At 37.9% G+C, this 24,726-nt stretch overlaps 1 protein-coding gene across 1 annotated transcript; it reads right to left on the bottom strand.

Annotated features, from left to right (window-relative positions):
* Positions 1-15,328: 15,328 nt before the first annotated feature.
* LOC143607264 (bidirectional sugar transporter SWEET14-like) lies at positions 15,329-16,803 on the bottom strand. The gene is made up of 6 exons (XM_077082775.1): positions 16,658-16,803; positions 16,527-16,563; positions 16,238-16,448; positions 15,974-16,135; positions 15,777-15,896; positions 15,329-15,679 (listed from the first exon to the last, which is right to left on the bottom strand). Exons 1-6 carry the CDS (start codon positions 16,701-16,703, stop codon positions 15,392-15,394), a joined length of 864 nt encoding a protein of 287 aa, XP_076938890.1. The 5' UTR covers positions 16,704-16,803; the 3' UTR covers positions 15,329-15,391.
* Positions 16,804-24,726: the final 7,923 nt, after the last annotated feature.

The raw sequence follows: 24,726 nt of genomic DNA, 5'->3' as shown, positions 1-24,726 counted from the left end.
GTGTATGGGGGGGGGGGGGCGCCCATATTGGCTTGGCTTGGCTTGGGGAGGGGGTTTGGTCCTAATTTTGGTAAGTCTTTTATATTATAAATATTGTTTTATCATCCAAAATTAGTTTTATTAAAAGTCAAATAATTAAATATATTTTTCCAACTTATGTTATAAATAATGTGACATGTTACAACTTTTATTTATATGTTCTAATGTGTCATGTAACATGTATATCATAGCATACTTGTCTAGCATATACTAGCATGTAATGTTTTATGTAACACTTCATAACTTGCAACATACTTACACATATAACTCCACCTTTCATGTAATATAACTTAGCATACATAACATATAACTTAGCATATAACACTTCATGTAGCATCATGTAGCTTATCGTTCATAACATGTAACTTAGCATATAGTATTTAACATGTGACTCTTAGCATGTAATAATGATAATCATTTATTATTGTTGTGTTTATAAGACCACCAACGTACTCGGACAGACTCATGTTTGACACGTGACATGCAGACAGACTCATGTTTGACACGTGACATGCATGTGGACTATGATGAACTAACGGACTTAACTGAGTTTGGTTAACGGAGTTAACCCGAAATTTGCAATTGTCACAACTTCGATTTCTCAAATACCAATTCTAACAACTTCGGGTGGTTGTAGTTTAGTCACACAACCTCCCCTTGGTTGATTTATGTAGGTTATAATTACACATTCCATTAACATATGATTTCTTTAACTAGCATGATATCCTAGGCAAAGCCATTTTCGGATTACCAAGACTTAGAGAAATACATCATAACTTATATCTCATCATTTCTAAGTACAATATAAGGATCCCTGTATCAAAGTATTTCTGTCTTTCAAAAACATGAATCGATCATGAACGATTGCCAATAGAATTGACAACCACCAACTTTGAATTAGTGATTTAAGATGGTGAAACATTTCTCATCAAAAGATAATTGTAATATAACCATGAACATTACTAGACTACACCACATGTTTATATAATTATCAAGTAAAACAAAGCTTCTTCAAAGATTTTAGATGGTAAAAGGAGTTTAGCTCATAATGAGCATGATGATAAACATTAAGATGAATGATGATAACAAATACATGATTAAACTTGGAATGATCTAACCAAATGTAGATGAATCTTCCTTCTTAATGATGGAGATGATGGATGATGATGATAGTTGACGGTGATGACCTCCAAGCCTTCAAACTCTTCACTAAATCTTCTATGTGAGTGTTAGTGTGTGTTTTTATAAGAGAAAACCGGATAGAACTCTTTTCAATGCACACCATTCAAATGGCATAAGAGCCACTATTTATAGGTTGTCTGGAGAGAGAAGCACGGCCCCGTGCTTTATTAAGCACGGCCTCGTGTCTACGTGTCCCAGATGCATGTTGTCAGATCGTACATGATGACTCACCACGACCCCGTGGTTCCTGAGGCACGGTCCCCGTGCTTTTTAGTGACATGCGCTAATTCTTTTTGTCGTTTCTGAAAGGTGAGCACGGCCCCGTGCTTAGGTAGGCACGCCCCCGTGTTTTATTATGACATGTGTCAAATTCATTTTGTTTTTTTCTAGAAGGTGACCACGGCCCCGTGTCCATTGAAGCACGGCCCCCGTGTCTAGTTGTCCGCTATTTTGTCCTTTCTTGTAGATTTTTGTCTTTTCTGATAGGTAAACACGGCCTCGTGCTTTCAGAAGCACGGCCCCATGTTTCCAAAAGCACAGCCCCATGCTTTCAGAAGCACAACCTCATGCTTTATGAAGCAAAGCCCCATGTTTTGCAGTTTTCTTGGGTTTTCTTTGGTTTTTCGTTCGCTTCTTCGTTTGAGGCTTGGATTCACCTGAAAATACATTTTAACATGATAAGTAGTTATTTTAACAATATTATACAATAGAAGTTGCAGTTTTTAGAGATTATTTGATGCTAAAAAGATGTATATTTTTATATGCATCAGCAACCTAATCAAAATATTTCAATTCAATATACTTCAATGATTCAAATTTTTATAGATCTAATTAATCAAGTTATGTTAAAACAGATAAATCAAATCAATCATAACTAAGTTTATCAAAGAAGATGTTTTTGTCATTTTATCTAAACAAATTTTATCTTTCTCGGTCGTTCATTATAACAAATATTTATTTAATCTTTGAATTAATTTTTTTTTATTCTAATAGCTTATTGATTTTAAGTGATTATGCTCATACAATAAAATATATCTTTTCAAAATACAACTTTCTATAATATTGTACTCCTAGTTTATTTCCTGACCTCTCATCTAATAACTATTTATTCAATGTACCCCCTCATCTTATAACGCAATTCCACTTACTTCTTAAGACAACATTGTTATCCACATAATTAAACATTTTACTATTCTTATGATTTCCTCAGTTTATCCTTCATCTTATAAATCCTCACTTTTGATCGCTAGAATGTCTCATTCAATAAACCACCGTCATCCTCGACATCAATCGTTTGATTCTCACAACCACCGTATAGTTGCTTGTATATCCAAAAAGTTAACTGCTACAATCCCTAGGATAGTGACCCAAATCCAAAACATCAATGCAACCCGATTCAACTTTTCCCACTAATACCTCTGTTGGTGACTACTGATTGTTGTAAAACACTCGTATTTTCCGCACGTTTTATCTACGTATTATATTATATTTTATGTGTTTTTACTCGTTTTAGATAGGTTTTACATACATTTATTAATCTTGTAGGTTTTGGGTAAAAGAAAGGAAGAAACCGGGACTTTTCGAGCTTTTTACGAGCCTTTTACGCATACAAGTTCAAGACAAAGCTCAAGGCCCGACCCGTATGCATCATGGAGGCCCAAGACCATATTATATTATATTATATAAAAAAATAAAACCCTAATCAGCCTATATGGCTGCAGGTCGGATTTAGCAGCAATCAACAGCAGCACAACAGCAGCACAACAAGAGCAATCAACAGCAGCACAACAGCAGCTAACAGCAGCACAACAACAATCAACAGCAGCACAACAACAGCAATAACAGTAGCAACAACAGCAATAGCAGCAGCCCGGAACACCCAATATCCTTTCTTTCATAACATTGTTCAACAACTTTAATTCTCTTGTTTAATTGTTAACTAGTTTTGCACTTGATTGAGAGATTGAATTGTTTATGATTAGTGTTGATCATTGGATGTTTGTTAAGATGATTGGTATGAGTTTAATGATGGTTTTATTAAGTGTTTGCTGCTGTCCAAAAATTATGCTCGGCTAATCTTGTTAGTTCTACCTAGGAATGATGATAATTGTTAGGTTTTGATGAGTTTTATGGATTGTTTGATTAATAGACTTTAATTGTTATTGTAAAGTTTGATTTAGACATGAAATAGGTTGTGTTTAAGGGCTGGAAAATTTGATGATTCATTGCATAAACCCCGTGTGTTGATTGATTAGTTTTGTATTGATTGATCGGTGCATTGTTTGATTCTAGACTTTGTGTTTAGGGTTTGTTTGCGGTAGGTACCACCGTAGGGTTTTGTTGCATGATTAGTTGGATTAAGTACAGCGGTTAGACACTTTCTTTGAGACCGAGAGGTGATAAGAAGTTAGGGTTGTCTCATTGCCTTTGCATGCTAGAATAAGGATTGCGCGAGAGCGAGTTCGTTTCTTGTCAGGTTTAGGTGTTTGAGCGACTAGTTGATCTATTTTGGTTTAAGTTGAATTGTTCCTCTATCCTTGGTTGTGTAGTATTCATTACCATTAGGGTCGAGTGTTGGTGAGACCGAGAGGTGATCTAGCATTAGAACACGTTAGCAATTGTTTCCCCGGTTTGGTCGTTTTAGCCGATTTTGAGTAGTTAGGGTTTGTTGTGTGAGACCGAGAGGTAATCCAGTGAGCCCGAGCGATCCTTAGTCGTGTCATCTTTAGGAACCGGTGTCTATATATCATTCAATCCATTAGCTTGTTAGGCCTACAATTTGATTCAGACCTAGGTTGACGTTTTTCTCCATCTTAAGTCAACACAGTTAGTTTTCCGTTAAGTTTTCTATTTTTGGTAAGTTTTGTTAGTTAATCCAGTTAGTTCAGTTAAGTTAAAAGAAATCAAAAATCAATATAATATTATTTTAAGGTAGGTCTTGTCTAGGGTTAGTGATCTTTAGCGTTCTAACGTGTCAACGTGTTCGATACTCGGACTTTCTAAGTCTATACTACTTGCGATCGGTACACTTGCCGGTTGTGTGTGGTTTTAGGATTTTCGTTTTAATATTAAAGCTTAGTTGTGAGGGTCATTATTATAGGGTTATTAGACACACATCAAGTTTTTGGCGTCGTTGCCGGGGACACAGTTTTAGTCGTTTTGAGAGCAATCCGAGTTAGAACTTATCTTTTGTGCTACTTGTAATTATTTTTTTTTTATTTTACTTATTTGTTAGAATAGTTTAGATAATATTATTTATAATTATAGTTTTTATGCGACAGACACGATCTCGTGGACCACCCGACACTGAAGCATTCCCCGAGCCAGAGAGAGTTTCGTGAGAGACATCGTCCCGTTTCACCTTCATCCACTTCTCATCCGTTGACCCCAACGATAGGGATAGGATCATGTGCGACATTCCACCGAGGAGGACAGTTGCGGACCGGGCCCGATCGGCCAATGCTGGCGCGAGATCCAGCATCGCACCACCCGCCATTGGAGTTGCGACGAACTGGCAGATCCCGTCAAACATTCTAAATACCATTGCTCATTCTGCTCAGTTTCACGGGTTGCTTCATGAGAACCCGCACTCTCACCTCACTCGCATCGTGCGTATTTGCGACACTTTCCATCTTGCGGGCGTTTCCGAAGACGCTGTTAAGCTCCGCGTCTTTCCGTTTTCACTCGCTGATCAAGCGAGTCTGTGGCTCGAGTCCCTCCCACAGGGCTCTATAGCTACTTGGGCTGCCATGCAGACCCAATTTCTTGAGAAATACGATCCTCCGGCTAAGGCCGCTCGTTTGCGTAACCAGATACATTCTTTCCAGATGGAGGACACAGAGAGTTTTTACGAGACCTGGGAGCGGTTCAAGAATCTATTAGCGTTGTGCCCCAACCACGGCTTGCAAGATTGGGCGGTCGTCAAAAAGTTCTACAATGGAGTGACGTATGCGACGCAGAGTATGCTCGACACGGCGGCGGGAGGAAATCTGTTGACAACAAAGGACCCCGATGAGTGTATCGCTTTATTTAACGGGTTAGCTATGAGTGGGTACCAGAGACCACCCGCCAGAGGAGGCAAGACCGTCGATTCGATTTCACGCGGCATGCATTATGTGGACACGAACACCACACTGACGGCACAGGTCGAGGCGTTGGCGAAGATGGTAAAGGACATGCAGACGAAGAGCAAGTTGTGTGAGATCTGTAGAGGGGGGCATGATACCGTTCAGTGCTCATTCAGTTCGCAGGAGAAGGCCGTAGACTTCATAGGAAATCCAAACCGAAATCCAAATTCTTCCAATTCTTATAATTCGGGATGGAGAGGCAATCAGAACTCCAATTGGAGGAGCGGCAGCCAGTCCGGTTTTCAGCAGCGTCAGAGCCTATTTCAGGATGCCGGTGAGGGAGCGAGCAGTGGGGAGAAGAAGCCCACATTGGAGGAGATGATGGCGCATCAAACACAGATGTTGTCACAGCTCATGGCACGAGGGGATTCCCGACACAAGGAGACGCAAGAGAAGTTCCGCGAACACGAGCAATTCATGAGGATCAGGCAGCGTCAATTCAGAATCTCGAGCGGCAGATGGGGGAGATTGCCAGTCGGTTAAATGAGAGGCCGCAGGGTACGCTACCGAGTAATACCGAGCAGAACCCGAGAGGATTCGTGAAGGCTGTGACGGCGAGGAGCGATGCAGGGGCACGAGATGAGCCCGTGATTCAGCAGAGATCTAGAGGAGGAGTTGTCGAGGAGCCTGCAGTCGATGGAGAGGAGCAGGTGGATGAGGAGATTCAGATGGAGTCTCCGCCGGCCCAGGTGCATCAGAGGAGCATCCCAGGGAGTTCAGCACAGGCCGAGAAACAGCAGTCACCGAGCGAGCCACCGAGAGTTTACAAACCCCGATTGCCATACCCCGGGATAGTTCGTAGAGATAGAGATGAGGAGCAGAACTCCAAATTCCTTGATCTTCTGAAGCAGCTTTACCTCAATATCCCATTCCTTGAGGCACTCACTCAGATGCCTAAACACGCTAAGTTCCTTAAGGATATTCTCTCGAACAAGGAGAAGTTAGCTGAGGCCGCTTCCACCCCTTTGAGTGCTAATTGTTCTGCTATCTTACAGAGGAAGTTACCAGAGAAGAGGGCCGATCCAGGGAGTTTCACAATTCCCTGCACCTTGAGTTATAATACATTGGTTCATGCGCTGGCTGATCTTGGTGCCAGTATTAATCTCATGCCGTATTCTGTGTATTGCAAGCTGGGTTTAGGCGAACCGAGGCCTACCAGGATGAGTATCCAGCTTGCTGATTGTTCCGTGAAGTATCCGCGTGGGATTGTTGAGAACATGCTCATTCGCATTGGTAAGTTCATTTTTCCGGTGGACTTTGTTATTCTTGACATGAATGAGGATGATAATGTTCCACTCATTTTGGGCAGACCTTTTCTTGCCACCGCACATGCGTTGATCGACGTTCGCGATGGCAAACTGATCCTTCGAGTCGGGGATGAGAACGTCACGTTTGACGTTCGACAGTCATCTAAGCATCCCAAATCGACTGATGACTCCCTATGCTTCATTGATACGATCATGACTCATGTAGGGGAGTTTTCCAGTAACCCCGGTGGAGGCCCCGCCTCAGACACACATATCATAGATAGGGAGACCCCAGGGGTTGAGATGGTCGCCTTGACTGAACACCCCCCTGATGTTGACATTGAGTCGTCTTCCTTCAACTCTGAGTTATCTACCGGAGATCATCATGATCATCAGTTGCTTGAGTTGGAGGAGTTACGGGACCGTACTTACGCGCAGTCAGATTGTTATAAGCAGCAGGTGAAGGAACTGCAAGATCGTAAGTTAGAGGGTATTGACCAGTTTAAGTGTGGGGATATGGTCGTATGGTATAATTCCTGGTTGAGGTTATTCCCGGGAAAGTTGAGATCCCGTTGGTCAGGTCCGTTTATTATTACTGAGGTTTTCCCAGATGGCACTATTGAGATTAAGGACAAAGGCGGAACATTTATGGAGAACGGTGATAGACTGATGCACTACATTGGCGAGCCGATGACTGATCAGACGGTCGAGGTATTCTACCTTGACCCACTCTCCGAGATGTAGACATGTGGATGCATCACTCGGGAGACTACCCGAGTTGTAGAGTTTGTATTTTTGTTATATGTTTGTGCTATCTGTTTTATTTGTTTTGTCTATTTCAGGATGTTCCAAGATGAAACCGCTCGTACTCAATCTCCATTCGAGTCGGTCGATTTAAGGGGTGTTTCATTGAAAAAAAGAAAAAATAAAAAAAAAATTTAATAAATAAAATTAAAATTAAAAAAAAATAAAAATTATAAAAACCAAAAACACAAAAATATGTTTATTTGTTTATGTTTTTGTTTTCCGTGTTGTACGCCGCTACATGCGAGCGAGTTTGAGTTTTGCAGGTTATATTATGCTCATGGTAGCTATGATGGCGTTGTGGAACAGGTTCTCCCGAGGTTGCGGCCGCGAAGGAAATGCTATACGGTCGTTTGGATACTACTCATCTGTTGAAGATTTTACACACAAACCAGGGGAGTAACCCGTTCTTTGTTTTTACTCTTGTATACTTTATTTTTATTTTCTGTTTTATTTTTATTTTATTTTATTTCTTTTCCTTGTACTCATCGAGGACGATTTCGTTCTAAGTGTGGGGATAGGGTTTATTTTACTTAGTTGTAGAAAAGTTTTTGAAAAAAATAATAAAAAAATAAAAATAAATAAATAAATAAAAATTTGAAAAAATATTTAAAAAATAGTCCCTTGAAATTTGTTTTCTTTACGTTAAACAGGAGATGATATTATTACCGAGTAGTGTTTGTTTCATAACTTCTGGGTGTTTTCAAAATATATATATAATAAATAAAGAACAGTGCCCATTAAACCCGCACGTAATATATGGTAACCGAACGGTTTAGACTCAGTAATCGTGTGTCGGTAGGCTCAGCCTTTAAGAATGAAAGGGCGGTTTGGTTGTTGACCTAATTGAACATTTTAAATGGCCCGACTATAGTGGGAAACATCTTATGGGTTTTGTTTGTTTAACTAAGCTCGTGACAGGACTGGAATGAAAAGTCGGGTCATACTCAAGCCTCGAGTCGCATGATCGTCTGTATATTATAATCTTTTGTATATGTGTCTATTCCTGTGAAGCTCCGTACTTTGTTGCGCGGTGGCGCAGACCTGAACGTTGATGCTAGCAGAAGACAGTTTTGCTCGGCCCTCTGTTGCGCGGTGGCGCAGATCTGAGCCTTGAAGCATTTCTGTAGTTACGTCCAACATGGTATAATAAAAAAAATGCAAAAAGCCAAAGGCAGAAAAAAATTATTTTAAATCAAAACCACCATGAAGGAAACTACTGTCGGTCGATCTTGACCAAGCTAGAGTTTATAGGTAGTATTTGAGTCGAAATGTTTTAATCATGTGGCAAAAGGTTTAAGTCAAGTTGGGGTGGCTCGGCCCGGTAAAACCATAGTGGCAGCAAGGCTTTTAGGTGTGGGTTCCACTTAGTCATACAAATTAATAGAATCGTCACGCCTTATTTGCCTCGGTAAGTATTAGGGGCATGGGTTTAAAGTGGACAGCAATACCGGCAATCGACCTGATCTGGCTTATTAGGTGGAAGTTGGAAGGGGTAACGGGTCACTTGTTCTAATACTTTAAAAAGAAGAAAAAAAATATATTAATAATAATAAATAAATAAAACCAAGAGTTGTCGGTTGAACTCGGGTATGATCCTGTGTAGTATTCTTTTTCAGGGACGAAAAAGTCTTAAGTGTGGGGATATTTGATGTGTTGTAAAACACTCGTATTTTTCGCACGTTTTATCTACGTATTATATTATATTTTATGTGTTTTTACTCGTTTTAGATAGGTTTTACATACATTTATTAATCTTGTAGGTTTTGGGTAAAAGAAAGGAAGAAACCGGGACTTTTCGAGCTTTTTACGAGCCTTTTACGCATACAAGTTCAAGACAAAGCTCAAGGCCCGACCCGTATGCATCATGGAGGCCCAAGACCATATTATATTATATAAAAAAATAAAACCCTAATCAGCCTATATGGCTGCTGGTCGGATTTAGCAGCAATCAACAGCAAGCAATAGCAGCACAACAGCAGCACAACAAGAGCAATCAACAGCAGCACAACAGCAGCCAACAGCAACACAACAACAATCAACAGCAGCACAACAACAGCAATAACAGCAGCAACAACAACAATAGCAGCAGCCCGGAACACCCAATATCCTTTCTTTCATAACATTGTTCAACAACTTTAATTCTCTTGTTTAATTGTTAACTAGTTTTGCACTTGATTGAGAGATTGAATTGTTTATGATTAGTGTTGATCATTGGATGTTTGTTAAGATGATTGGTATGAGTTTAATGATGGTTTTATTAAGTGTTTGCTGCTGTCCAAAAATTATGCTCGGCTAATCTTGTTAGTTCTACCTAGGAATGATGATAATTGTTAGGTTTTGATGAGTTTTATGGATTGTTTGATTAATAGACTTTAATTGTTATTGTAAAGTTTGATTTAGACATGAAATAGGTTGTGTTTAAGGGCTGGAAAATTTGGTGATTCATTGCATAAACCCCGTGTGTTGATTGATTAGTTTTGTATTGATTGATCGGTGCATTGTTTGATTCTAGACTTTGTGTTTAGGGTTTGTTTGCGGTAGGTACCACCGTAGGGTTTTGTTGCATGATTAGTTGGATTAAGTACAGCGGTTAGACACTTTCTTTGAGACCGAGAGGTGATAAGAAGTTAGGGTTGTCTCATTGCCTTTGCATGCTAGAATAAGGATTGCGCGAGAGCGAGTTCGTTTCTTGTCAGGTTTAGGTGTTTGAGCGACTAGTTGATCTATTTTGGTTTAAGTTGAATTGTTCCTCTATCCTTGGTTGTGTAGTATTCATTACCATTAGGGTCGAGTGTTGGTGAGACCGAGAGGTGATCTAGCATTAGAACACGTTAGCAATTGTTTCCCGGTTTGGTCGTTTTAGCCGATTTTGAGTAGTTAGGGTTTGTTGTGTGAGACCGAGAGGTAATCCAGTGAGCCCGAGCGATCCTTAGTCGTGTCATCTTTAGGAACCGGTGTCTATATATCATTCAATCCATTAGCTTGTTAGGCCTACAATTTGATTCAGACCTAGGTAGACGTTTTTCTCCATCTTAAGTCAACACAGTTAGTTTTCCGTTAAGTTTTCTATTTTTGGTAAGTTTTGTTAGTTAATCCAGTTAGTTCAGTTAAGTTAAAAGAAATCAAAAATCAATATAATATTATTTTAAGGTAGGTCTTGTCTAGGGTTAGTGATCTTTAGCGTTCTAACGTGTCCACGTGTTCGATACTCGGACTTTCTAAGTCTATACTACTTGCGATCGGTACACTTGCCGGTTGTGTGTGGTTTTAGGATTTTCGTTTTAATATTAAAGCTTAGTTGTGAGGGTCATTATTATAGGGTTATTAGACACACATCAACTACAAACCATCTACCTCGACTCATCCACACAATAAGAGACATAAGAACATTGCTGCAACAAATCCTACCCACGTGCAAGTCTCCTCAAACAAGAAACCTTACCTCGGGTCCTTTTCCGTCATGCTCCATTTGTAACCTTCATCACTCGGTTAAATCCCTATGTCGTTGCTACATCTAATGTAATCGTTATGGCCACCTTGCTAACACTTGTCGTATCCCGTCTACTACACAAGTTGTTCCACAACAACCTACCCCTCATGCTCAACATGATGTTCCTAATACCCGTGCTTGCTACCATTGTAAGGACCCAAATCACCTCCGTAATGCGTACCCTCAACTTACCCAAGCTCATCAAGCCCAATCCACGACTATACCCTACTACTTGACCCATGCTTACCAAGCTCAAACCCATCAACCTCATGTCCCTCAAGCTCCTCCCATCAATCAAGGCCAAACTTACTTAACCCAACACTACCAAACCTCACAACCGCAAGCTCAAGTTTACCTGACATATTTCCACCAAACAACCTTTTAGCAAACTATTCAAGCTCACTTTATTCAAGCTACCCCAAATCAATCTACCTCAACTGCTCCTACTCCTTCAACTCCTCATGGTTCCTTAAGTCATGCCAATTAAGCCACTCGACGATCATGAAGACTTTTTTTTCATTCCCTTTATCTATCTTAACTTATGTTGTCTTTTTCTTAAATACGTATTGTAACGCACTTTGACTTATTTCCCCGTTTAATTATTTATCTTATATTTTATGAATAAAATCTCTTTTATTTAATAGATTGTTTATTAAAGCCCACTTATATCTTATTTCTTACCTTCATTAACCTTAACTACTTATAAGCTACCCCTTTTTGAACTTTAAATACTTATATCTTTACAAGTCGTCTTAAAATTTCTTTGCTTTACTAAAATTCACTGCAACTTTTGAAATTATTTTTATACATTGGTGACCTTCTAGTGTTTTAAATTAAAACTCCTTAAAACTTTTGTTTCCTCAAAGTCATGTTTGTAATCAACGTTTTGTAAATCCACACGATGGGACGAATCATGTGGACCATCCGACGATAACAATAATTATGGTCCGGAACATAATTATCGAAGTCCTCGCATGGAAATCATGAAGCGTAAAGTTGTGTGTCATATTATAGAATGGAAAGTAGTTGAGATAACGATACGAATGTAAAAATGATAAGGACATGGTGGATAAGCCGCTGGTACATCCTATATATAAGTGCCCTTATCGGATTTGCATTTGGAGCGTTATTTTAACTATTTAAAGTTCTGTGCTATGATAAATTTTTAAATTTAATTATATATTTTCTTTTCTTCAAACTTTAATGGTGTTGTTATAATATCCTTTAATTTTGGGACGAAATTCCCTAAAGTAGGGGAGACTGTAACAACTCGGTTTTACCAATTTATATTACCCGACCCATTTCATGTTCGGGGAATTTTGTTAAGAAAAATGTCTCGTTTTTCGAGTAATTATTAATTTATTTTAACTACTTATTATATTCATTTATTAAATATAAATAACTTTGATAAATCTACAATTCTTACCCTAAACTATACTTTAATCCTATTTTGTTTCCATCCCCAATCTGGAAGGACCAATTAGCAAATTCTGGTTATTTTATCAATCCTTAACCCATCACCCATATCCAGTAACCCATATAGTAAAACCGTGACCCGTTTAGTTACTTGATGCTTAATTCTCGTCATAAAATTTGGTAATTGAATCGTCAACCTTGTTAACACTACCATTTGAGGCCGACCGACACTGTTAATTTAGTAAATTGATCAAACGAGATACGAATTAACTAATACCTAAACCGTCCTAACCCGTTTCTTATTATTCAAGAAAACGAACATTAAAATTCAATTAAACCCTACTGTATCATCCTTACTCCGGCGTCGTCCTTTGCCCCATATTCAATTGCATTATAACCTGTTGTGTGAGCGTGTTCTTCAACCTCTCTAGCCGGCCCCTGTACCCGTCAATTAGCCATCGAATAATCATCTCTAAGGTAATTAAATTGTACAGCAAGTTCGTATTTAACCATGGATCAGTAACCCTAACCATAAGTCGATTATAACACGGATTTAATCGAATTGATTTCTAGGGTTTGTTCTAACTGGTTCTCTTTTTCTGTCTGCTTATATTTCTGTTTCTGGATTTGTTATCATCTGCCCAGCTAGATCAGTTGACTGGGTGTTGCGTAAACCTTGGTGAGCCGCCCCCTGGCGCAGGTTCAAGTCCCGGCTAGGCCTATTATTTTTAGAAAATATTTTTATCTATTCATTCAATCATATTTAACATCAAGTAATATTGTAAATGTATAAAAACTCATCAGTAATTAGTATTTTATGAAAACCGACACTTAAACTATTTATTTTTTCGAATCTTAGTTAAAATTATATATATATATATATAATGGAATTTGTTAAAAGTGTTATTATTTAAAAGATTTTAAATATAAAATATGTGCTTATTATAATCTTGTTAATTAACGTATTAAAGGTATAAGTTAAAGTATTTTTATGAAAGAATCATGTTATATAAATAATATCATGTATACTTTATTATTTACAATATTAACAAGAATATTTATTTATAATTAAAATACGTATTAACAATATTTTAGTTTAAAATAAATATGTTAAAAACTATCTCTTTATATAATCTATTCAAAAGTTTTATAAATTTTATTTAAGTACTTTTATGTATTTTTTTATATAACTAAATCATATTATTTAAGTTAAAACCTCGCTAATAAAATTTATAATAAATCTAAGTAATATTAAACTTTCGTTAGAATGTACTCGATCATCGAATCCTGAACCTTTATCTAATCTTAGTTCCGTTATTCAAATTATATTTATTTTCCACAATTATTCGTTACTAGGACATCTCGTCGGTATTTTTCACGAAGAGCTTGACTTATCGCTTTCTTACTTATTCTTTATCTCTTGCTTAATTGCTAAGGTGAGTACCACATTCCCCTCTTTTTACTCGTTTTCATACTGTTTTGGGGACATATGCGTAAAACTTATATTTCTCATATATACTTATACTCAAAACTGCAACTATTGTCTTATGTGTTAACAACTTATACCTTACTTGTTTATGTTCTTACATGCTTTACGTGAACCGCATTCGGAGAGGTCCAACATAATCTCATAATAGTATGATCATACGCCAGTCGTTAGCCTTTGTGCTTCTCGACATCTCAGTTATACTTGCTCATTTGGTTAATTTGTTATTCTCATATGACTTGTTGCAGCTACATATTTTGTTATATATACTATATGTATAACTAAACTGGTGTGTTGCTCACTCAACATGTGTTGTTGACAAAATTCTATTTTAAATCCATATGCAGGTTATCGTAGAAATTTAATGCGGGTTGGTGAAGACTTAGTGAAGAATTTAAGTTAGAAATGATACGATCAAGAATTTAATTTGTAATTGTTGTTTGTTTAACAAGTTGTATTTTGTACTTGAATTATTTGAAATTATTAAATAAATATTGAAACTTATATTGTGCATGATAGTAACCTTGAGAACTGTGACAATCAGTTCGCGCCCCGGCATTTCCGCCGTAGGTTGGGGTGTGACATGCTAGTGGAAAGACTTCAACTTAAATTGCAAATGAGAAACAAGATTCTCCTACCATCAAAGCAAATCAAAACTATGTTAACAACTACTATTTCTAATTTATTTAACAAAGAAAAACCAATTAAACTAATAAAAAATATGATTTGTGGCACAAAACTTCTCTTTTATACTTATTAGATAATAACATGTAGGTTTTAGTATCGTTTATAAAAAAGGAGAAATCGAACTACTAACCTATTAACTTTTATAAGTTCTTTATATAATAATTAATAAATATACAAAAAATAATATGTACATAGTGTAACTTGTATGCTACAGTTTTGTACCTCATATGAAAATTTTAGGGGTGCATGGAGATTATGAATTAAGAATGAAACCAAGTAATGAGGGACTTCATCTCATGTTAACCAAATCTATGAAGATTTAGTTGGGGACGCCAATTAAGATCATGAAGGATTTTTTTCTCCAATTATTAAATTAAAATAGCATGGAGATTATAGAGATTTAGTTGTAACACTGACACCCATGAAGATCATGAAAATTTATGGACATTTAGTTACCAACTTAAGGGCATTTGGTGTCACCAAACCGATTTAACATTCACCATTACATTTGGTTTCACCAAACCGATTTAACATGGAGATTCTCCATGGAAGGGCCTCGGTGGTAATGTTGCTGAAAAAACCGAGGAGACCGATCCAGATTAGAGGAGCTGCCCCGAGTACCCTAAGCAAGAAAATGTATATGCGTTTTCTACGGAAAGGATTTAGAATCTGCTTTATAGGTTTCAAAAATGTTGAGTCACTTGTATGTTTCAATTACTAAAGTAAAATGCAAGGTTTATGAAAATCTCAAGAGTAAAATCTACATACTAATGAAGAGTGCAAACTTTTTTAATTGCATAGATCAAAACACGACGTAAGCAAATATCTTACAAAAGATCCAGAAAACTATATATACACGAGGGATGAAACCTAATTATGTTATATAGAAACAAACAATACTGTGATAGTTTCATGCACCAACTTCAATGGTGTGATTTGGTATGTTATGGAAAGCTTGAGGATCAGGGGCTGCATGGTCAAGCTTATGAGCGTTTTTCGCAACCACCGGAAGAATCTCTGCTTGCATATAAGCGTTCAACTTTACAACATCGATGACTTTCTGATCTTTAATTAATTCTGGAATCTTTTGCTCTCCGATATCGACACTCTTTTCATGTGTAACTGGCTTATTGTTTTTGTACATAAGGTATAGTATCATTTGAATGATACCAAATGTGAACCCAAGTACATTTGGAATCTGTAAAATAAGTAACAAAAAGCTCATTAAATATTTTATTTTAATTTTTCAAGGGAAGATATATACTCGAAAATGTGTTGTTTGTTTAGTGCCATACCGCAATATTAAAGTCACCAAGAAGTAGGCCATAAAAGAACCACATAACCGCGCTAAGGGTGAGTGCTACTGATAGTAGAATGGGCATGTACTCCACACTTTTGGTTTTAATCACTTGTCGCTGCAAAATTATGTGGATATACGTTAACAAAACACGAGTCACAAGATCAATATATGCTTGCTATCATGCACACTTACCAGAACTCCCAAAGGAGCTACAAAAACACATAATGAGAACACGAGGCAAATCCATCCAACTATTACCCCACGCGTTACTCCACTCGCAAGGAATTGAGTCAAGAGAACAATCAATCCAAAACCAACAAATATTAGCAATATTATAAGCTTCAAACTCTCCATCTGCATAACCCAGACATTTTTTTTGTTAGTTTAATCTTCTTCACTGATAGCTAATTATGTATGATTAGTAAATTTCATTTTGGAATATTGATTAAAGCATACCCTAGCCTTCTTTGGTGCATAGAAGAGGAAGAATACAATGTACACGGTTTCAATAACGCAACCAAACGTGTTAATGGTGATGAGAAGCAGGACATTGGACTTAAGCAATGCATAGTATATCCAAAGCATGGCACTGAATAAGCCCACGACATAAGGGGCCGACTGAAACCCTTCGGTTGATTTCTTTTTGTAAACTTTATAAAATGTTGGTCTGTAATTGTGCCCGAAAAGTTAGGCTAATTGTAGTACATCATAAAACGATGATTAAAGGGAAAAATATGAGGCTTACATTGGTGCAAGAAATACCATGAACGAGACGATATTGCCTGAAAATATTACAAAACAAAATGTTTAGTGCAGGATAGCTAAAAGGGAAGGAGAGGAAAACATAACTAAAGAAAGTAATGAAGAAAATATTACCAAGAAGGCCAAATGCAAGAGTCAAGTGAGCCAAAGTCCCGGTCATTTCCGCAATTGGTTACTTATACAACTATCTCCCTCTTTAACTAACCAAACCAATATTTTTCAAAATGGTGCTACCTTTTCCCCTCCCTTTCTCTCTTTGGTTTTCCTTATAAGTGTGTTGCATAAGATATTGTAGAGAGATCCCTTTATATATACTAAGCAAAGTGGAGGACATGAGATGGCGGGTGGTCCACCAATACAGGAACACTACTTGTTGTGGCCAAAGTAGCTAGAATATGATGGTTTTAGCCACAATTACATGGACCCTTTTCCGGTAAAACTAACCAAAAGACTGATGTATCTTGCATACTTTACTAAGAAAGTTTTATTTGCCAATTGCCATACTATTAGATAACAATACATGTACATATACAATTACACATTTTCCAAGTGTTACTTCTGTCAAATTTGAGACTCAAAACACTATGACATTGGGTAGATATTGTGTTTAATTTAACGCATTGAGTCCGGCCACCCCGGTGTTTTCTTCCAAGTTTCGCCACTGCACATGGTATATTTACACACTTTATGATTATGAGGGTAAGATGACATCACTCATGGCATCTCAAAATACGAGGGTGGCTAAAATCTGAAAGTTTACATCGGCAATTGATTAAAATGTAAATGATTTTAAAAGCTATCGGGCGAATCCGGCCATAACTTCAATCTGCGGAATAAAATTAATGACTATATCAAGTTGAGTTTCTTTCTATATATTTCCCTTTCATTGCTCTGTTAAAAAATCTATTGGTCTTTGATTAGAATTAATTCTCAAAGTAGAAGAAACTATATTGAAATATGATCAATAACAAAATTATTAAAAATAGTGCTCTTTATAAAGGGGATTTCTAATTTGAGAGATTTGCCAAAATTTTGAGATTAATGAATAATTATGGATTACAAAATTTATGACAATAAATAGAAACATAAATTACATAAATCAAGAAAATGCGTAAATTTAAATTTGGGAAGGTTTAAATACTGCGATAATTGGAGGAAAAGTCTACTTTAATGAAATTGAGGGGCTAAATCGAGGAATTTGAGTGTCCACTCATAGCTTAAACTACGCAATTTTTAAGTTTAGGTCTTTTCTATCGTGTTTTATTCTATCAAGCTATTCTACATAAAAGTATGTTAGCTCTTGGTTCAACTCCTCATTATTGGCCCGCTCTCACCATTTTTTTCTTCTTTATTAGTATCTTGATTCAGTGAATATAATCATTTGTAAAATGACCTTGGTTTAGAATCGCTTTAATTATCATCGTAAACGGTTGAGCCACTTGTGCTTCACATTGCACAAATTTGATTAGTATTAGTTTACACAATTTATCTCATTAAAAAAAAACATTTTAATGATAAACCGACTATATATATCAAAGTTAGAGTTAGCAATGTGATATAGTGATGACAAATTCTTAACAAAATTGTTATTTTTTTGGAAGCGAAACATAGTTTACTCTACAAGTTGTCATTTGGGGAACTATATCTAAACGAATATTGGTGTAAAGCTAATATTACTACTGAAATATGTTTTTTTTAATAAATACTACATATTAGATTGGAATATTATCTCCTGGCTGGCTGCACTTTGTGATCCATATGTCACCCACCCATCTAGTTAGAAAGCATGGCGATCGTCATCAGCTGCTTTATAGGTAATAAGCTTATCCTACTTTAAAACATATATGGGTGTGTTACGTACGAATTAATTATCGATCATGACTCTCAATCGCTCAATATCTTTGTGGCTATCTTTTATTATATAGTGTGTGCATGCATTATTGAAGATAACGATTTAGGGAGATAAAAAGCGATTGCATTAATATATAAAGTCACATGTTAAATACTGTCTTTCATATTGGTTAATATTGCTTACTGGGACAACGGAAAAAAGTGTGATAAACATATGTGAACAATATTGCCTCGATTATTATATAGAACAGATTAGTTAAACTCTTTCTCAATAAAAATAATCTCTTAGACCATGTGTAGTGGATATGTTTTGGGAGAGTTTTGGCCCCTAAAACGCCGGTACCCCCCCCCCCCCCCCCCCCTTTCAAAGTTTTGACAAAACTATCCCTGTAGCGAGGACCTGTGTCGGACTGAATGTTATTGCTATGGAGTTACTATTTTGTATGTTTCAGTCTCATAAAAGCTTAAATAAAAATTTTCGGGTCAGTCGAGAAAAACCTGTAATATAAATTTTATTATTAACAACGTTTAAAACTACTCTCAATGCCCAAGTAAGCTTCCCCGAGACAAGATGTCAACGTTAACAAGTCGACAGAATATCAATTACAACTATAGTTTTGTCACCAATAGTGACCAAAATTATTTTATTCGTCTTTAATGAAAGTTATCAACCAAATTTTAGTCACTACCTTAATTAATGTTACCAAATTGTGTTGTGCTTAATAATTAGATTTGTGTGTGTGTTTGTGTGAACTCACACTAAATGTATCTCTAAGGTAATAAATCAAGTTGATTTCAGAATTTTTGGAATCAAAGACCAAAAACTATGATACCATGAAACATTCATATTTGAAGTTATAATTGTTTGTAACAATTTAACCTCAAAAGTCCACTGTTATATTATTATTCTTGGTCTGTTTCTTGAATCTACAAATGCTTAGGAAAACAACCATTTTCTCACTTCTCTTACAAATTAAAAGCACCATAAAGGTGAAAACGTTTATGAAGAGATATGATCATGTATTTATTGACAAATGATTGCAGCCTTTGTTAACCTGTTAGATTGTCAAGAAAGCTAGCCACACACATAGATGGTGAAATTTTATGGAAATTTGTATGATTGCAAACCATTTCTTGTTTTGTGTATGCACAAGATTGAAGCACAACTACGTTACGTAAGACACGTGATAAAAGCGCCAAACTCTTGGTATAGTTGATGACTTTCAATAATCACTAAGTGCAAAGAGACAAGATAGCGTTTTATTTTTATTTTTTTAAAGTTTCTCCATTATGAATGAACAAAACTCAAGATGAGATAGAGCCCAAATACGAATTGGAATTTGTTGGGCTACTATCTATAGGCATATACACATCAAACGATTTCACCCACATGATTACTTGATTGTAACTTATAAGTCAAGAATGATAAACGATAATTAACGCACAACTTATAAATAACCGACTTATATTATAACCAGAAAATATAACTCAAAAAACTTATTACAACATCTTTGGTAGTGATGGTGGTGATAGTTGTGTTTGTTGTTGTATCTAACACTAATTTTGTACATGTATTTATACTAGTAACCCAACTTGTGTCACCAAGCATAATATGTATCCACCACTCAAACTTGGCCACCAAGGTGAACTTGGCCAACAAGGTCAACTTGGCCACCAAGCATATGGAAGATTGTTTCATAATACCCCTTAGACTTTAACCGACTTGTTAAAACCTCTTAGGCCCGGTTCACCGACTTGTGACCCGGAATAGAAATTAATCCAACATTCACCCCCCTAATTTCTGATTCGGATTAGTAAGGTCTTCAACTCCAAGTAACTCGCGCATCTCCGTAAACTTGATTCTTGCGAGTGCTTTAGTGAGGATATCATCCCGTTGCTCTTTCCCGCTAATGTGCTCAACATCGACCTCGCCGTCGTTGTAGCAATCTCGGATAAAATGAAAGCGAGATTTTATATGCTTTGTTCGGTTGTGAAAAACCGGATTTTTACAAGAGCTATTGCGGACGTGTTATCAACTTTCAACATAACTTTCTGCAATGCTTCTCCAGTCAACTCGCTCAACAACTCTCGGAGCCATACATCTTGAAATGCGGCTGCTGAAGCCGCCATGTACTCGGCTTCACACGATGAGAGTGCAACTGTCGCTTGCTTTTGTGAGCACCATGTAATTGGAGATTGCCCGTAATAAAACACGTGCCCCGTGGTACTTCTACCATCATCCTCATCTATGTTGTGACTACTATCACTATAACCTACAAGTCTTTTGGACTCGTTCTTCCCGTACTTGATCTCATAACTCGTCGTTTTCTTCAAATATCTCAATAGGTGTCGTATTGCCATACCATGAGATTCTCGTGGGCTTTGCATATATCGACTAACAATACCCACAGAATATGCCATATCCGGACGAGTGTGTAATAAATACCGTAAGCAACCCACTGCCTTTCGATACTCGGTTGCATCGAGTTCGACTTCATTCTCGGCTTTTGAGTATTTCACACCATGATCCAACAGGACTTGAGACGGATTACAGTTTTGCATACGGGTCTCCTTTAGAATTCTTTTGGCGTATCCTTCTTGTGTAATTACTATTCCGTCCTCTTGTTGGACTGCTTGGATTCTGAGATAGTAGGTCAACTTCCCGAGATCCGACATCTCAAACTTGGTCGCCATACCCTTTTTGAAATCGGAAATTATACTCGAGCTTGTACCTGTCACAAATAAATCATCCACATACACGGCTACGATCAAAAAATGTTTCCCATCCGTCTTTCGGCATACCGATTGTTCCTTGGAACATTTTTGAAACTTCATGTCTCGTAGGATGTTATCGAGCTTTGTGTTCCAAGCTCGGGGAGCTTGCCTTAACCCGTACAAGGCCTTTGACAACTTGTAAAATTTTGCCTCCTCGTCCTTTTTCTCGTATCCTTCGGGTTGTGAAACGAACACAACTTCTTTCAATTAACCATGTAGAAAAGCCGTTTTTTACATCAAGATGGTGGATTTTCCACCCGTTTGATGCAGCCAATGCGATTAGTAGCCGAATAGTCTCGATTTGGGCTACCGGAGCGAAAACATCATCAAAGTCAATCCCGGGTTGTTGCACGTAACCCTTTGCAACCAACCGAGCTTTGTACTTGTTTATCGTTTCATCCGCATTTTGTTTGATTTTGAACACCCACTTCAACCCGATACATTTTGCACCCTTTGGAAGTTCGACTAACTTCCACGTTTCATTCTTGTTTATCGAATCGATCTCGGTATTCATAGCACGAACCCATTCTTGGTTTGACTTAGCCTCAAAATAGCTACTCGGTTCACCACTTGATGCAAGAAGCAACTGCTCATAGTCAGAGTCAACATGTAACACATAATCTTCTTGTAATCTTCTTGGTAAAACCGAGACTCGGGTTGAACGTCTTAGACCCGTTTGGGCCTCATTTTCACCCGAATGGACCTGTGACCCATTACTCGTCAGCTGGACTTGAGAGTGCGTTGAGTAATTTGACCCGATATGACCTGGTTCGGCTGAGTCGTTGGACTCGATTTAACCGATGATGCAGGTTCAGAGCTTGGGCTACCCGGGTTGCTTCCAGACGTTTCTTCAATGGTGGGTTCGATTTGACTAGTTCCATTGTCAACTGCACCCCCCCAAACAATAGAAAACATACCCGGCTCGTAGTCATTCTTCTCGACTTTCTTTACCCCAATTCCACCCTTTGTTTTCGTCAAACACAACGTCTCGACTAACAACAATTTTCCGGGTGTTCGGATCGAATAGACGGTGTGCTTTTGAACCCGTCTCCGACCCGAGATAAACGAGCTGTCTTGACCTATCATCAAGTTTCTTTAGATGTACACTATCAACTTTAGCATACGCCATACACCCAAATACTCGAACGTGTTAAATAATCGGTTTCTTTTTCTTGAACCGTTAATATGGAGTTTGATCAACCAAGGCCCGGGTTGGGACCCGATTGATTAAAAAGGTTGAATGTCGGACCGCTTCTCCCCACATATAATTTGGTACCTGCATTGTCTTTAGAATACTCCGCCCCATTAAAGTTCTGTTTCGCCTTTCTACCACGCCATTTTGTTGCGGCATGTACGGGGCAGTTAAATGCCGAATAATTCCACTTTCATCGCAGAACCGATTGAAATCACGTGAAGTGAATTCTCCTCCCCTATCGGTTCGGAGAGTTTTCATTGGTAAACCCGCCTCCGTCTCGATTAGGGCTTTAAACCTCTTAAAACTTTCAAACGCTTCACCTTTTTCTTTCAATAAAAACGTCCACATATATCGTGAGTAATCGTCTATAATAACAAAGACATACCTGTTACCCGAGATAGTGGATGGGGTTATTGGGCCGCACAAGTCACCATGAACTAACTCCAAAGATTGGGATGCTCTAAACGAGGATGTAGCCGGAAACGAATGCCTCGTTTGTTTACCCACCAAACACGATTCACACAACTGATTTTCATGTTCCACATTTGGTAAACCTCGTACAAGATCCTTCTTAGCCATCGATTTCATTAACTCGAAATTGATTTGCCCAAGTCTTGCATGCCAACGCCATGCATCATCTTTGATCTTTGATTGCAAACACACGGGAGCTCCAATCTTCATTCGTATTTTGTAGAGTCTGTTTACGGATCTCTTGACCTTCATGAGTAACCTCATGTTCTCATCGTACATGGTCAGAAGATCGTGTTTCATCCGAATGTCACATCCGGACTCCGTTGCTTGACCGAGACTTATTGTATTATTTTTTAACTCCGGAATGTAATAAATCTCGGTTAGCAAGTCTTGGTCACCTGATTTTCCTTGGAAAAGAATTGAGCCTTTTTCCTTGATTTGAACAAATGACCCATCTCCGAACTTAACCCTCCCGGTTATGTTCTCGTTTAACTCTAAAAAATATGACCGGTTTCCCGTCATATGATTACTTGCCCCATTATCCAAATACCATACATCATCTTCGACCCGCTCGGTCTCGTATTTCTTTGGTATTAGGTTTTGTTCATTTAAGAACACAACTTGATGCATATACGCCGCATCATCAAAATTTTCACGGGCTTCGGTTTTGTTTGCTTCTTGCCCCTTTTGAACTCGGCCCGGGCAACCGGATGCAAAGTGACCAAACTGGTCACATCGGTAACATAAAATCTTTGACCAATCTTTCTTCACCCTTACTTTTCTTTGACTTGATGACCATTGTTCGGTACTAGGGGTTCGGTATATTGGCCATTGAAACGGCCTCGAGCGCGACCTCGACCTCCTCGTCCCCCGTCCCCTATTAGATTCAAAACTTCTATGACTTGATGAATCATATTTGCCGAATAAAGTTTACCTTGGTCACCCCCCTTGAATTTCTTCTTCTCGGATTCGCTCCTCATAGGCTTGAATTTCTACAACATATTCAAATCCCGTTTTATTGAGATCCAACATTTGCTCAAGCGAAGCAACCATTTGAATATACTTCGATCTTGGGAGACTTTTGAGAAACTTCTTTACCAACCTTGCTTCATCTATAACTTCGCCGAGAGCCGCTGATTTCGAGGCAATGCTCGATAACTTGCCCGCAAAGTTATCTATGGAATCCGACTCGTTCATCTTCATGTTGTCAAATTCCATTGACAAGGTTTAGAGACGTGCTTCTCTAACCCGTTCGGCACCTAAGTGTCGGGTTTTAATTGAATCCCACATGGATTTACCAGTTTCTTGATCTCCAATTTTCATGATCAAGGTTTCGGGTATGGATTGAAACAACAAGGCCATAGCCATGTCATTTTTTTCTTCATCAGAGACACCCGAGTTGATGGTGTCCCAAACTTTGTGAACTCTTAGGACTACTTTCATCCTCATAGCCCACACGGCGTTGTTCGTTGCAGTTAACATTGGACATTGAACAGAGGATGGCCCGTTCTCTTTCCCCTTTGGCGGCGGCGGTGGAGTCGTGTCACCCATGGCTACTCAAACCCAACTTGTTTGAATAAAGTAACAACTGCACTAACTATGCGATCGATAATGACAACAACTTCTTTGGGAGATCAAACCAACTTGTTCGATCAACCACGTCAACAACTTCTTCGGGAAATCAAACCAACTTGTTTGATCGAAACACCTTCTTTGTTGGCCGTTAATTATCGCGTTCTTAAACCGAGCTCTGATACCAATTCAAGAATGATAAACGATAATTAACGCACAACTTATAAATAACCGAATTATATTATAACCATAAAATATAACTCAAAAAACTGATTACAACATCTTTGGTAGTGATGGTGGTGATAGTTGTGTTTGTTGT

Source organism: Bidens hawaiensis, unplaced genomic scaffold, assembly GCF_021521415.1.
Source record: "Bidens hawaiensis isolate Kalapana, Puna unplaced genomic scaffold, B.hawaiensis_p1.1 tig00080644_1, whole genome shotgun sequence".
Classification (NCBI taxonomy): Eukaryota; Viridiplantae; Streptophyta; class Magnoliopsida; order Asterales; family Asteraceae; genus Bidens; species Bidens hawaiensis.
This window is presented reverse-complemented; position numbering and strand designations above follow the sequence as displayed.

What these genes read in the sequence shown, in the direction of transcription:
- LOC143607264 (XM_077082775.1), bottom strand. Translation starts at nt 16,703, where the DNA reads ATGACCGGGACTTTGGCTCACTTGACTCTTGCATTTGGCCTTCTTG. An exon ending in TCTTGCATTTGGCCTTCTTG is followed by an intron (nt 16,564 to 16,657) that starts GTAATATTTTCT and finishes TAATATTTTCAG; the next exon opens with GCAATATCGTCTCGTTCATG. An exon ending in TAGCTCCTTTGGGAGTTCTG is followed by an intron (nt 15,897 to 15,973) that starts GTAAGTGTGCAT and finishes ATAATTTTGCAG; the next exon opens with CGACAAGTGATTAAAACCAA.